This window comes from Passer domesticus, chromosome 12 (assembly GCF_036417665.1).
Source record: "Passer domesticus isolate bPasDom1 chromosome 12, bPasDom1.hap1, whole genome shotgun sequence".
Taxonomy (NCBI): domain Eukaryota; kingdom Metazoa; phylum Chordata; class Aves; order Passeriformes; family Passeridae; genus Passer; species Passer domesticus.
Genome location: NC_087485.1, coordinates 15851210 through 15865423, shown reverse-complemented (window position 1 = coordinate 15865423; position 14214 = coordinate 15851210). Strand labels below are relative to the sequence as shown.

At 49.3% G+C, this 14214-nt stretch overlaps 1 protein-coding gene across 3 annotated transcripts in view; it reads left to right on the top strand.

Annotated features, from left to right (window-relative positions):
• The first annotated feature begins 760 nt into the window (after window positions 1-760).
• The window catches only part of LOC135279370 (hydrocephalus-inducing protein homolog), a 69648-nt gene continuing 56194 nt past the window's right edge, over window positions 761-14214 (top strand). For 2 of the 3 annotated variants that reach the window (XR_010346633.1, XM_064386713.1), the window contains exons 1-8: window positions 761-1015; window positions 2705-2821; window positions 4111-4230; window positions 5351-5470; window positions 6688-6822; window positions 8245-8444; window positions 11027-11145; window positions 12442-12646. Coding sequence is in view for 2 of the 3 variants with exons in the window: in XM_064386713.1 (XP_064242783.1) it covers window positions 2750-2821; window positions 4111-4230; window positions 5351-5470; window positions 6688-6822; window positions 8245-8444; window positions 11027-11145; window positions 12442-12646 (971 nt within the window). In the remaining variant the exon portion in view is untranslated. The remainder of the gene's footprint in view (window positions 1016-2704; window positions 2822-4110; window positions 4231-5350; window positions 5471-6687; window positions 6823-8244; window positions 8445-11026; window positions 11146-12441; window positions 12647-14214) is intronic. The other variant, XM_064386714.1, reaches the window with a different exon arrangement.

Genomic DNA, 14214 nt, shown 5'->3' with positions numbered 1-14214 from the left:
TTCAGATCTATATGGGGTGAGAAAGCAATCAGTGCTTCCATGGAACAGTGCTAATAAAGTGACTATTCTACCCATTTATTATCTAGTACATAAAATTGTTGCTTTGTCTGTTCCGTATGTAAAATGTACCTCACGTCAGAGAGCCAATGAGGTTGGAAAATCCCTCCCAGCCCATGGAGTCCCAGCTGTGCCCGATGCCCACCTTGTCCCCAGCCCAGAGCCCTGAGTGCCACCTCCAGCCCTTCCTGGGACACCTGCAGGGATGGGCACTGCAAAGCTCCCTGGGCAGCCCCTGCCAAGGCCTGAGCAGCCTTTCCATGGGGAAATTCCTGCTGGAGCCCACCCTGAGCCTGCCCTGGCCCAGCCTGAGGCCGTTCCCTCTGCTCCTGTGCCTGTTCCTGGGAGCACAGCCCGACCCCCGGCTGTCCCCTCCTGGCAGGGAGTTGTGCAGAGCCAGAAGGGCCCCCGAGCCTCCATTTCTCCAGGCTGAGCCCCTTTCCAGCTGCCTCAGCCCCTCCCGGGGCTCCAGCCAGGATAGAATACTAATGCTATGCAAAGAGCAGTGTATAGACCTGCCACAGGTGCCTTTATCACCACATTTTAAACTTTTATAAATATAAAAAGTAGGGAAAGTGCCAATGTCCTTAGGCAATCCCCGCGGCCCGGCCCCGCGCTCGGTGCCGCGGTTGCCCGGTAACCGCGCCGGGAACGCAGCGTCTGTGACGGCGCCGCGGCCTCAGCGCCAGAGCTCGGCCCCGGCTGCTCGTTCGCAGCCTCGGCGCGTTCGGGCGGCTGCACTCGGCGATTCGCCAAGTGCATAGTTCGCAGATCGTTGTTTTCTGTGAGCGAGTGCTGAGCGTTCGCGGAGATTTTGTCTCTGCGAGCAACTCCAGAACTCGCAAAGCATTGGTCTTTGCGAGGGACTCCTAAATTCGCAGAACATTGGTTTCTGTGAGGGAGTCCTGTACTCGCAGAACATTGGTCTTTGCAAGGGAATCCAGAATTCAGTTTGAAGGTAAAGATTGGCTCAAGTTGCACTTTCTGGTTTTGTCACATTGTGCTCTGAAAGACAATGCCAAAGGGAAATACAGGATGGGATAAAGCCAGTCTTCAGTTCGGTGGCATGTACAGCTGAGGGGATGAACAATAGATGGTCTACTGATGGTGCTCTTTTTTCACCAAAGAAATGCAACATTTCCTAAATATACTAATCTATACAATTTTTTTTGCTATTGTATTTACTTAAACTGTTTAAAGGTGAATGAGTTCTGTTCAAGTTTCAGTGGGTTGTTACGATCTGGTTATTAAAATCATTAAGGAGATGTTCCCTGAATTAAGGTGCAAAATGAGACCATATGCCAAAGTCAATAGTCTGGATTTTGTGTAACAGTCAATGTGAGGGAGAGAGAGGGAGAAAGAAATAGAAAAAGGAGGGGGGGACGGAGGGGGCTGGGAAGGGGGAAGAAAGAGAGTGACAGAGACAGATTTAGTAGAAAATTTCACCATTCCATGGATCCCATCCCATCCCATCCAATCCTCTTCTGGTCTTCTCTGTGGTGAGGTCTTGCAAAATGTAAGAGTGCAATGGATTAATGCAGATTTGGGCAAGGTGGGACTGCCAAGTACCTCCCTGGGGTGGGACAAGTTTGGCTCTGTCTCTTGCTAGTTTTGAATAATCTAAAATCTTAAGCACCAGTATATCCCTTGAGTCTGCTGTGAATTGGGTTGTGGATTTTCAGATCTGTTGTGTTACTTTGCATGCCATGCAGTCATCTGGTGCAAGGGCTCAGGAATGGCTCTGGGGGCACTTTGGGGGTCTTTGATGGGCTATGACACCCCCTGAGCTGCCCCTGCTGGGAATGTCCCCTGGATGTGGCCTTCTGGGGGTGGGGGGTTTCAGAGCTGAGCCAGTTTGTGTGAGGGGGGATGGGTGTCCACTGCCCCTTACCAGAGGTTGCGCCACACACCCAAAATTCCCTCCTGCCCCTCTGTTGATGGGAGGTTTGTGTGCAAACCTGGCCTCAGCAGAGGAGTCTGTGGCTATGACCTCCCCAGCCTGAAGGCAGACAGAGCTGATTTTCAGGACAGCTGCTGGCTTTGGCTTTGTTGTGGATATATTTTTCTCCCTCAGCCTTACTCACTTGTCCCCAGACCTGAGCTAATAGGACAATAGTGTCACCTTTATCTTGTCTCAAGTTCCTTTAGGCAGCTTAACTCACAAGCTCCAGTCAGGAGGCATTTTCAGGGAAGGGTGGGCTTGGGTGGTCTCAGCTTCTTTATTCAGTTTTGTCACAATGGGCAAAAAGTCCTTTATAGCAATATTTAAGCCATGAGCCATAACATTCCAGTCTCTCCCAAGTCCTGTGAGGAGCAGCTGAGAGAGCAGGGGTTGTTTAGCCTAAAGAAGAGGAGGTCCACTCAAGCTGTTTTTAAGTAATATTTAAGCTACAGCTTTGTCTGTTCTAAGTATTATTAATGTTCAGCACTTTAGCTCCAGGTTTCAATATGATCCATCTTTGAATTGCACAAGGTAATAATCTAGTCCAAATAAAGCCCAGCTAGAGGCCTAACAATACTAGCTACTTATGCCAAACAAGCACTTAGCTACTTTCAAATCATATAAAATCTTTAGCACCAGTAAAGCCCTTGAGTCTGCCATGAATTGGGTTCTGGATTTTCAGAGTTCCATTGTTGTTCTTTCCAGTTTTGTTGAGGCCTTGTCGCTCATCTGCGACATCCTCCCTTCAGAATGGCGTCTGGATTCTCGGGAAGGATACCGAAATTTCCTAATTTGTTCAGGGACAGACTGCAGCCTAATACTGTGAGTAGCCACTGGGGCTGTGCTCAGGCTGGCAAGTGCCCTGGTGTCCCTGGTGTCCCTGCCCCTGCTGTCCAGCAGTGCTGTGAAGCTGCAGAGCCCCTGCCCAGCTCTTTGTGCCGTGCTCCTGTTGGTGGGGGCTGTCCTGGTGCAGTAGGGAACACTGTGTGATGTTTCAGGGACAGCCCAGCGCCTTGCCTGGCTGTGCCACGGGAGCCAAGTGAATCCAATGTGCAGCTGAAGCCCTCAGCATGTGCTTCTGTGCCTGCCCTTTGCCACAGGAATTCCTTCTGTCAGGCTGGGCACTGCCCTGTGCTGCTGTGACCAACCTGCCCTTGGGCACCTGGGCATGTGGTGGGGAGAGCTCAAACTCTGCCCAAAGCCTTGAGAGCCACGGCTGGTCCCAACCAGAAGAGCTTCCAAAGCAGCTGTTCTCTCTCAGCTCCCGTGTGGGCACAGCTCCAGCCCTGCAGGCAGCACTGCAGTCAGGGCCACAAAGGTCCCTTGCTGTCTGGAGCTCACTTGGCTGAAGGTGCCCCACTGCTGAGGCTCTGCCAAGGAGATCCCTCTGTTTTCTGCTGTGGGGGGCTCTGTCAGGCCAGGCAGAGAAAACAAATGCTAATTAACAGAGAGAGCAAAAACATGGACACATTCCTGTGCACCTCACTCTTGGCACAGCTTTTCTTTCTTGCTTCTCTTGGACTGAGCCAGCAGCGCTGTCTCCTCGCTGTGAGTTTGGAGTGTTGTGCAGGGATGGAGTTCAGGCAGTTCTGAGAGCTCCTCCCCACTCTCTGGGAAGGTCACTGCCTCAATCCAATGAAACATAGGAGGAAACAAATGCCCAAAGAGCAGAGATCCCCAAACATGTCACATCAAATCACGGAGAGACTAATGGGACACAGCCATGTGGTTGGAGTGTGTGTATTGCACTCTGTATAATTAATTTCTTGGTGCTAAGTATTTAAGCAAGTATCAGCCAGGGCTTCCAGAACTGTCCTGGTGGCTGTGATCACAAATTATTCACCAGTGCCACTTGTTCAAGGAAAGGTTTTCTGAACAAGTGTGTCTCTGAGGTTCTTGCTGGTTGGTTTTGGGTTTTTTTTGTTTGTTTGTTTGTTTGTTTGTTTTAGGGTTTTTTTGGGTTTTTGTTTGGGTTTTTTTTTGTTTTTGCTTTGTTTTGTTTTGTTTTTCTTGGGGTTTTTTGTTTGTTTGTTTGTTGGGTTTTTTGGGGGTTTTTTGGGGGTTTTTTGTTTGTTTGTTTCATTTGGGTTTTTTTGTTTTTTGCCTTTCAGGTAAATCCTGCCAAGTTTCAGAGGGATCAGTATAAAAAGATGAGGAAGGAGGCCGGCATTGACTGGGATTATCTGCCCAATAGGCGCTCATTTCTAGACCTGGGTGACCCTGATCAACAGGTAGCCTTATTCTGCTCTTTTCCTTTCTGTTTGATGGGAAGTTTGAAGAGGGTGTGTGCTTGTGACAGGCTTGCCTCCAGCAAAATACCTCAGTGTCCAGGTCCTGCTGTCATTGCAAACTGATGGGAGTGGTGGACTGGGAGTCCTGATGTACACTGAGCCAACACAAATAACCTCAGCTGCAGCTGCTGGGCTGTGCTGCAGTGTAGCTGCCATTGCTAAAACAATGGGGGGAAGGCTGGGGACACAAAGGCACACATTGCCATTTGCCATTCTCCTGCTGAAGGAGCCTCCTCTTGCTTTGGTGTGGTCACCATCAAATGCTCGGGGTCACAGGATTCCCTCCACAGTGGCAGCGTTGGCCTTTGAAGGCCGAGGACCTGCAGGAATTACTTCAGATGTAACAAATTAATTACTTTAATGCTTTGGGTTGGAACCATGTGTTGGACCCTGACGGGGTGTTAGATTTTGCAGGCTGTCAGATGTACAGGAGACTTGCCTCCCCTTCCCTCTCATCCTCCTTCCTTTTGGTCAGGTCTTCAACCCCACTGCTCTCCCAGCTCACAGCAACACCAACAAACCAACTTGAACAAATCCAAACCACAAGCAACAAATTCCATTCTTTCCCTTAAGAACCTTTTAGCTTCAGCCAAATATCACCTCATCTCTCACACCTCCTCTGGTACTGTTCTCTTCTTACTGATGCCTAAGTTCTAGATCCAAACAGGTATTTGCAGTTGTGTGAGCCTGAGATTCCCTGTCTCAGAGTAAAGGACATCCCAAAATTGTTTCCAATAGAGTCTGATGTGAATTTGTGGGTTTTACTTACTCCATGAGTGTTCAGTCAGTGTCCCAGTGGGCACAGGGCTGTGCTTAAGGTAAGTGCTGCCTGGCATTGTGGAGAAGGAAAGCTGGAGAAATAAAAAGAGCAGCTTGTCTTGAGCCTGCTCTGTGTGACCCAGCAGCTCTCGATCAGCTCAGAGCAGAGGTGGGTGAGCCACTGTTTCCCCAGTGTGGGCTGGACAGTGCCTGTGCTTCCGTGGGGATCAGTGTAAGATTGTTCTTGATGAACCTTCCTCCCAGCAGCTGAAGCTCTCCCTGCTCTCTCTCTGCTCTCCAGCTGCCACCAGAACCCCCGAAAAAGAGCTTGTTTCAGGTTTCTCCAACAGAGATGGTATTTCAGAACTTCGTCGCTCATGAGGTCTCTGAAATGGTACTCTCGATCATGAATAAGGACAAGGTAAGTGCTGGCACCTGGAGCTTTAACACTGTGCTGCAAGAGGAGAGTGGTGGGAGGAACCATGTGCTCCTGGAGGTTTTCACCTTCACTTGAAGAAATTGTGATTATTTTGCTGTTTCCCAAGAGAGTTGAGAGGAAAAGAAGTTGAAAAATGTCACCAGTTGTGTTCCAGTGTAAAGAGGAAAACAGAGACCATTGGAATTTCAGTCAGGGAAACATTTTCTCCAATGAGCCTTGTGCCAAGAGTGGGCGGGTGGGAAGAGACAGGAGGGAGTCAAAATCATCTGATTTAGACTTTTGGAGAGCATTTTGCTGCTCAGGGGTTGATGATATCAGTGTGCTAGAAAATGCATGTTTGCAGTGTCTGTGAATGCCAGAGGGCAGAACCTGGCCTGCTGGCTGCAGGCAGGAATGCCCAGCAGCCCAGCTTGCCTGCACAGGCAGCAAGAACCCCTGGAGAGGCAAGATTGGCTTTTCATTCTGGAACCACACTGTCAGTCAGTGCTGGTCATGTTTCTCCAGGCAGAAAATGCCTTTGAAGCCCATAGTTGATAGGCACAGCCTGTCTGTGTTTCTGTCACTTTTGGCAAGCTGATTGCTCTCATGGTTTTATGATTCTTCCTTGCTGCTTTACTGCCCATTTAAATTCTCTTTGCCATCTCCTTGTTTTAGGGTTTGTCTTGCTGTGTTCCTTCTTTTGCTTTTCAGATTTGCTTTTATTCCCAGTAAGGTCACAGTGTGTGGTCTCCTCTCTTGCTGGTCTGCCTGCATGACTGCATCCCCAGAACAGCCCTACCCAAACCTGATCTGCTAGAAGGGAATTTCTTCCTTCCCCAGGACAATGTGCTGGTTTGCTTTCAGGGAGCACATTCCCCTCTGGAACACGACTGCATGGCTGTGTGCAGGCAGAAGCCAGCAGGTTTTTTGGCTCTGTTGAATATGCAGATGACTTGGTTCAGGTGCTCCATCTCCATCCTGCTGGTGCTGACCTGCTTGGCCCTTCCTTCCCACCAGGCCTTGCCCTACTGGCCCTGGCCAAAATGCTGGACCCAGAGAGAAGGGATTCAAGCTCACCCTTGTGAATGATGTGCCTGCACCTCCACAGCTGAAAGTGCTATGGAAAGGGGTCAAGGAGGGATGACACCAGGGCATGGACAGGTCTCCTCTCATCGTATTTCCACAAGTGGCAAAATCATCATTTCACATCTTTGCTGCAGATTGCTCGGATGGTGAAGGTCTGCATGGAGAGCTCGCCTTATTTCCAGCTGGCATGCCCCAGTGATGTGTACCACGTCGTGCCACCAGGCGCCTCTGCCCATGTGCGCATCCGCTTCACCCCCGAGGAGAACAAGGTGAGACTGGAGGAGCCAAAACACAGAATTCTCTCCAAAGCCACTGTTTTCCCTGCACTCGGGGTGCAGCCCATTCCATGCTGGGAGCTTGGCTCCAGGCTGTGGGCAGGCAGCCTGCAGCCAGTCCCAGCTTGGCACGGGCTGCCAGGCACTGCAGCCAGGCCTGACAGGCTCTGCTTCCCCTGCCTGCACATTCCTGAGCATTCCCAAGGGAAGATGCCCAGGGAACAGGATGAAAATGACAGAGGGGTGTTGACAGATGTTCGGCCATCTCTAGGTACAGTGGAAGGGGTTTCATTATTATGGAAAACACTGAAGGAACAAAGAGGTCAGAGAGCTTTTCTCCTTCCTGACTGCCAACAGCTTCCCTGCCTCCCCCTGGGCTGGAAGCAAAGACGATGCTTTTTCACAGCCTGTGTTCTCCAGCCTTGCAGCTGTGCTGTCCCAGAGCACAGCTGACCATGGTGCAGCTGCAGGGCCAGGGCAGAGCTTGTGCTGTGCCCGTGAGCCCAGCCTGGCACAGGCACACTGGGCTCTGGGTGCCCTTGGTCAGCAGGAGGTTGCTGAGCTGCAGGGGACTTGGACACCTGCCTGCAGGAGCTGGTGTAGGGCAGGCACAACCTGCAGGCAGAGCTGTGAGCCCAGAGCCCACGGCAGTGACACTGCTGTGCCTCTGTCTTCATGCCTGTCACTGTGGTTGCTCTGTCAGCTGGCACCCACTCTGTGCCAAATGTGTTTTGTGTGGAGGTTTGAACAGCAGTGCTGAGGCCCTGGCAAGTCTGATCTCAGTGCTGGGATCTGCAGGCTTGTTCATCCAGAAGGGTTTAGGCCATGGCATGGAAGGGAGGAAGCCTTGCAGGGAAACAAAGAGAGGCTCTTTCCAACAGCATCCTGCTGCCTCTTAGCACCGTTCCTCTCCTGACCTGGGTTAGAGAGGCAAAGTTAGAGGGGAGTTCTGAGCCAGCTGATGTTTCTACACCAGGCCAGAGTTGCAGGATTTCTTTGGGTGCAGCTCTTTTCTCATCTTCCTTTTGCTGCTTGGAGTCAGTTTAACACTTTGTCCTAGTCTCAGACAGCGGGAATATAGAAACTTAAAGAGAAATGTCCTCTGTTCCCTAGCTCCATGTGTTCCTTAGAAGGAACTTAAGAATTATTTAACATCATTAAAATTTCGAGTAAAAATTATGGTGGCTTAGGGCAGTTCTTTGTATGACCCAAGTGACACAAGAGGCTAATGCCACAGAGATAGGTTTTGCAAAGTGCACTGGTGCCTTTAAAATGTGACATATTAGTAGAACTTAGTGTTCCTTTTATGGTGGAATAGATAAATTGATGCCTTAAAGGGTTATAGAAATTATTTTTCTTCTGCCATGGGGATGGCACTAAATGCCCAAAATGCTGAGCCATTTTCTTTTCCTGCAGGATTATTCCCACGAGCTCGTCTGCAAGACTGCAAAGGAAAATATAGTTGTGCCAATTCGGGCCATTTGTGCCCGAGCTGTCCTGGTCTTCCCTGACCAGCTGGACTTCTCCACGTGTCCAGTCAATCACAGCACCCAGAAGACTCTGCTGGTTCGCAACGTTGGTAACCTGGAAGCTCATTACCAGCTGAGCACCCAGAGGTGAGGCAGCTCATCTGTTCTTGTGCAAAGGATATCACCTTTGTGTGATAGCAGAGTTGGGAAAGAGCAACAAAAGGAAGCAGAGCATCAGAGCTGCTGCCCTGCAGCCCTGGCTGGAAGGGAGCAGGATGGATGGCAGCTGCTCTTGCTTTCGGTGTTCTTAGCAGGATGCAGCCTTTGAGCTTTCTCTGTCCCAGATTTCCTGGGGGTGCTGGAACATGTTGGCAGCTGGCTTGCACCCTCCTGAGCACAAGCAGCTTCTGAAATGCTGACTCAGCACTGTCAGCAAAAAGAGCCATTCTCTGGGAGGCCACAGGCACGTGGCTTTGCAGTGGTCCCTGCATCAGATGCCCAACATGAGCTGTGCTGTGGGCAGCCTGTGCTGTTCCTGTTCCTAAAGCTGATCTGATTTCCCTTGTCAGCTGAGGGCATCAGTCACCTCTTCTGTTCCATGATGCACCTTTGAAAGCCAGTTTAAAATTTCAAAGGTTATTTAAATCTCTGAATAAGGTTGTGCCCCCTTTCATTGAGATTTCTTTTTGAATACTCTGAAGTTCCTGAGTTTCTGCTGTTTTTTCATTTTGGTTTGTGTTAAATGTTTGCCAAAAGATCATGAATTCTTCATTGGGAACTGTCATGAAGGTTGAGCTCCTCTAATGCCTGTCAATATACCACATGCCCATAGGTATATGCACAGGTGTATAGGAAATAGGAGACATTTAGGGAATATGTGAAAAGCAGTTGGGCTGATTTAGAAGAGAAAAGTAAAAAATAACTTCTGCTGGAAATCATCTGAGCAGACACACTGCTCAAAGCAGGAGCAAGGTGCATTGGGAGATCTGGACCTGTCTTTAGATGCCATACAGGAAAACAAGCAAACAAATGGATCTAGTTAAAAAGCAGAAGAAAACAACCTATTAAAACCCTCTCCATTGTTTATCTTTTCTGCCTGTTGGGTGCAGTAGTGATTCCTTGAAAGGGCAGATCTAACAGGATGAGAACTGTCTTAAGGAGCAGCTCACAACTGAGAGATAAAAGGCCAAAATTTAGCCTGCCAGCCCCATCTCTTGGCAGTGGTTTTCATTTGGTTATTAGAGTGTCAGGGATGTCTCCTTCACAGCTCTTCTAGCTGTGGGCTCAAGGAACAGCTTAGTGATGTTGGCTGAAAGTCAGAGGAGTTGAGAGATGACTGCTACAGCAGGACCAGAGGAGTCTGGTGGGTGCAGCCCAGGGTAGGAGATGCAGGGCTGAATTGCAGTCAGATTTTCAGTCCTGAAACTGAGTCCTGGACTTGGCTGGATCCTCTTCTCCTGAGGCTTCTCCATCAGCCAGTTGTGATGATCTCACTAGTGGGAATGGGAACAGGTCAGGCCCATAATTGCAGCAATAGGTCCTTAATGAGCAGAACCTGAAGCAAGTGACATAAATAAAGCTCAGCTTGCCGGATGTTCTCTTTATTTTTGTGTGTGCTGCATTGATCACCAAACTCCGCAGAACACACTTTTAAGTGACAGACTGACCACCAGCAAAGCACCAAGGCAGGGAACTGTTATGTCCTCAGTGGGGCTGTAGGAGGGCACGAAGGCCAGCAGCTGCTGGGCAGAAGCACATTTCCCCTGAGCTGTCCCTGAGCATCAAAGCACAGAGTCTTGTGATTGTCAGGCAAGAGCTCTTTACCTGGTGACCAATCCTAATTGCTCCTGTTAAATCCAAAGTGCACCAACACATTTGCATCAACATTTCCAACACATTGCACAGAGTTTCTCTGCAGGGCCAAGGCTGGATGACAACCCAGAGTCCCAGACTGCATTGCTGGTAAATACACAGAGAACTCCTGTTCTGCCTCCTTGATGTGCTCCTGCTCATGGTGCTTCATTTAGCTGGCACTGGATCCTTCAGATTGGAAATGGCATGTTCCTTTTGGGTTTCCATGTCACTGTATTGCTCTAATCTGCATTTGCACTCTTTCAGAGTTTTGACTGCTCCTTTCCTTCGAGCCGCTTTCATTGAAATGCTGATAAAATGTGCCCTTTTTAGTCTAAATCAGGGTGTTTTCAAGGTAAAATAAACAAAAGAACCACACTGCAAATTCAACGGTGACTATTCCTTGGTCTTCAAGGAAAAGTTCCTTCTCCCTGTCTGATTCCTAGGCTGTAATCTCCCAGGACAGATAGTGCCCTAACATTTGCATCTCTTCAGATGAGGTTTATAAGCAGCAGGACAAGAGAAATTCCTGAGGCAGTCAGTGTCAAGTTGGGCATGCAGATAGCTCTGAAGCCTCTCTGTGCTCTTCACAAACCATTCTCTGGTGGGATTGCTGGCAGTCAGACCCTTGAGTGTCACTGCAGAGAGCTGGATGCAGAGTATGGGGAGCTGAGGTCGTTTTACCCACAGGATCTTGTGAGGGCTGGATCTCCTCAGCAGTGGCTCCGTGGCTGTTTCTGATCCTGTCTGTTCTGTCTTCTGCTGCCTGTGCTTGGTTTGCTCCCTGCTTGCCCAAGGGAGCTGAAGTGAGCTGCACTGCAGAAGGAGTCTCATGCCCAGGTATCCTCTGAGCCCTGATCCCTCTCTTTGTGTTGCAGTCCTTTCTCCGTGGTTCCAGCCACAGGAACTCTGGGCGCTGGTGACACCATGGAGGTGACAGTGGGATTTCACCCGCTGACAAACGATGACTATGCCGGGTCCCTGTGCTGCAACACAGGTGAGTGCTGGGCCCTGCAGGGGCACAGGACAGTTCTGCACCAGGGCTCCCTGTTGTCCCTCCCCCTCCATTCCCTCCAGAGGTGCCTCCCCTGTTCAGCTTTACCCCAAAGTAAACTGAGAACGCCTTGGTGTTTAGGGGGTGGATAAAGTGGATCCCCTCTAACGGGCTAAGATTTTTGACTCCTGTTTTGCTGGGAGTTGCTGAGTGGAGGAAGGAGGATCCCTGATTCTCCATTACCATGTGGCTATGCCTGGGTGAAGTTTTATGTTATTCCTGGGCAGTGCTGCATGTGAGGTCTCCATCAGACTGTGTCCAATGCAATGGATTTCTTGCACCCCTCTGTCCTGTATGGTGTTTCTCCACTGGCTTGTCACCGTCCCTTTTTCTATGTTGCCCTTACACATATATGTAGTTTCTGTCTAATAACATTTTCAGGCCCCCAAGTTCCTTTTTTGTGACTAATCAAAACAATTTTGTCCTCGTTCCTATTCCCAGGCTGTTCATGCTGTTACAAACCTCTCACATCTATCTCCCATTTGATTTCTAGACTGAGGAATCCCATTCAGTCTTCATACAGAAGCTGCTCTATACTTACTAATCTTTCCTTTGTCCCTTTTTTATTTAATTTTCAATGCTCCATCTTGGTTTTTGAGATCAGAACAATATAAAATATTTCAAGACTGATGTGGCTGTGGGTTTGGACAGGAAGATGATGATGATGATTTTCATGGTGTTCTCTTTGTAGCGGTTTGTCCTATTGCAGAGCCAGGCTGGTTGTGTTTCCTCACCTGTTTTCTCTCCTGCTGTGGGCTGTCACTTCACTTCTTCCTCTGGGCCTCCTTTTGCTGCCCACATGCCCCCAGGCACATTTTCTGGTCAGCAACAAGGGATGCAAGAGATCAGGAGAGACAGGAGTCTGGTGGCATGCCCGGGGAGAGCCTGGGCAAGGCAGGACTGAGCAGGGCTCCTCAGCGTCACCTGAAGGACTTTGGTGCAGAAATCCCGGTGATCTGAGTGGGTCACCAGAGCACATGGACCAGTCTCCCTGTACACACTGTCACCTTGGGGCCAAAGCTCTACAAACACACTCAGAAATAAGGTGTTGAAGGAGCTGCCCAGGACAACCCCACTCTACACACAGAGCTGTCAGGATGTGATAAATGTACTGATCCACAGAACTGCTCATTCAGCTAAAATCTGTGACACTTCCTTCTGTGACCTGTGGTTTGTTCTGTTCCTTGTGCCTCCATCAGCCAGTGAGCTGAGCAAAGACTGTTCTTTGCTTTGTTCCAGGTGAAGAAATTATCCACACAAAGCTCTATGGAGAAGCTGTAGATGTCAATGTTGTGTTGAGCACAAATTCCGTGAAGTTTGACAAGACTTTCATCACCATGTCAAACCAGACAACCATGTACATCGAAAACAGGAGTAACATCACAGCCCACTTCCAGTGGAAGGCTTTTCCTGCTGAGGAAGATGACAATGAAGAGAAAAAGAGGTTGGTTAGAAAGATGCATTTCAGTGCCATACACGGCCCAAGACTTAAGCTAACCTATGGCCTCAGGGTGCTTTTGAATGGTTTAGGCCAAGTAAACCATCCCTGGCACCAGGGTGTGTGTCCCTGGGCTTCAGGAGCTCAGCACTTAGCATTCCAGTTCCATTTATACTCCAATCAGAAATGGCATTTTGGGAAGAAAAGGTTGATTGCAATGGCTGGATTTCCTCAGGTTCTAATTGGGCTCCTGTCTCTCTACTCTTCTTCCTACATGACCTGGCAACATCCCTAAATATTTCCTGAGTTGCCAGCCCCTCTTTCCAAAGGTGATACACCCTCTTGTTTTCCCTTAGTTCCTTCAAAAGCTCCTTGCCTATCCAGGCTGGTTGTCTACCCCGTCAGCTTGTCTTTCAAGGACAGTTTGTTCCTGTGCCTTCAAGACTTCTTTCTTGAAGTATGTCCGTTCTTCCTGGACCCCTTTGTTTTTAAGGGCTGTTTCCCAAGGCACTCTCCAAATCAGCCTCTTGAAGGAGGCCTGGAGGCCAAATCTGCCCTCCAGAAGTCCAGAGTGGAAGTTTTGTTGATGCCCATCCTTGTTTCACCAAATATTGAGAACTCTATTATTTCATGGTCACTGTACCCCAGACAGTGGTGAACAGATGAAGTTCATTTAGTTATTAGGGAGTCCCCTTGTGATATCCACTGCCTGGATCCCAGGGAGGCAGCACACTTCCCTGTGGAATGGATCCAGTAGACACCCAGGACCCTCAGTTCCCCTTAGAAGGGAGTCACCCACTACCACTACTCTTCTTTTCTTCTTAATACCTGAGGCTGTGCTCTGTCTGACAGACCAAGTGCAACTGGGAGACTCTCCAGAAAGAATATTTTCTTTAGTGTCATCTGCCAGACCCTCTGGATCCAGCACTATTCTGTTAGGGCACCTGGGTAGGTGGTGGGTGTCAGGAAGGAATTTTATCACTTCCCCAGCAGAGACCCATTTCTATTCCCCACTGTCTCTTACGTCTCCTCCTTTTGCCTCATCTCAGGAAGGGCAGGGCTCCTCTGACTCCTGCTGAGATTTTCTCAGGGTTAGAAGGGTGTAACTCCACCAGTTTATTTCTGTTTCACTCTCCCTAATTCTCCTCAGCTTTTTCATTTCTTCCTTAAGCTCTGCCACTGGACCGAGCAGAAATTCAGCTGCTCACATGCAGGTGTCTTTCATACTATCTTGTGATATTAACACAAGGCTCAGACCCTCCCTGCAGCCAGTGGCCTGGACAGCTGCGTCCTTCCTGGGGGGGTCTGTTTGAGTTAGTACACTCTTGCTGGCAGCAGCAATGGCTTTTCATCATTTGTAAAACATTGCTGGGAAAAAAAAAAAAGGCAGAAAGAAGAAAAAAAAAAGGCAAGCACCTCACACTCAGACAAAAGAAACAAGGAGGGTGGCTGGCTGCATCCTTTTTGCTCAGCCTGATTTTGCCAACTGCCACACTAAAACGGAAAACACTGTGCAAACTGCAGTGCCTGAATTGCCATGGCAAGCCCCTGTTTGCTGCGGGCCAGGTCACTTG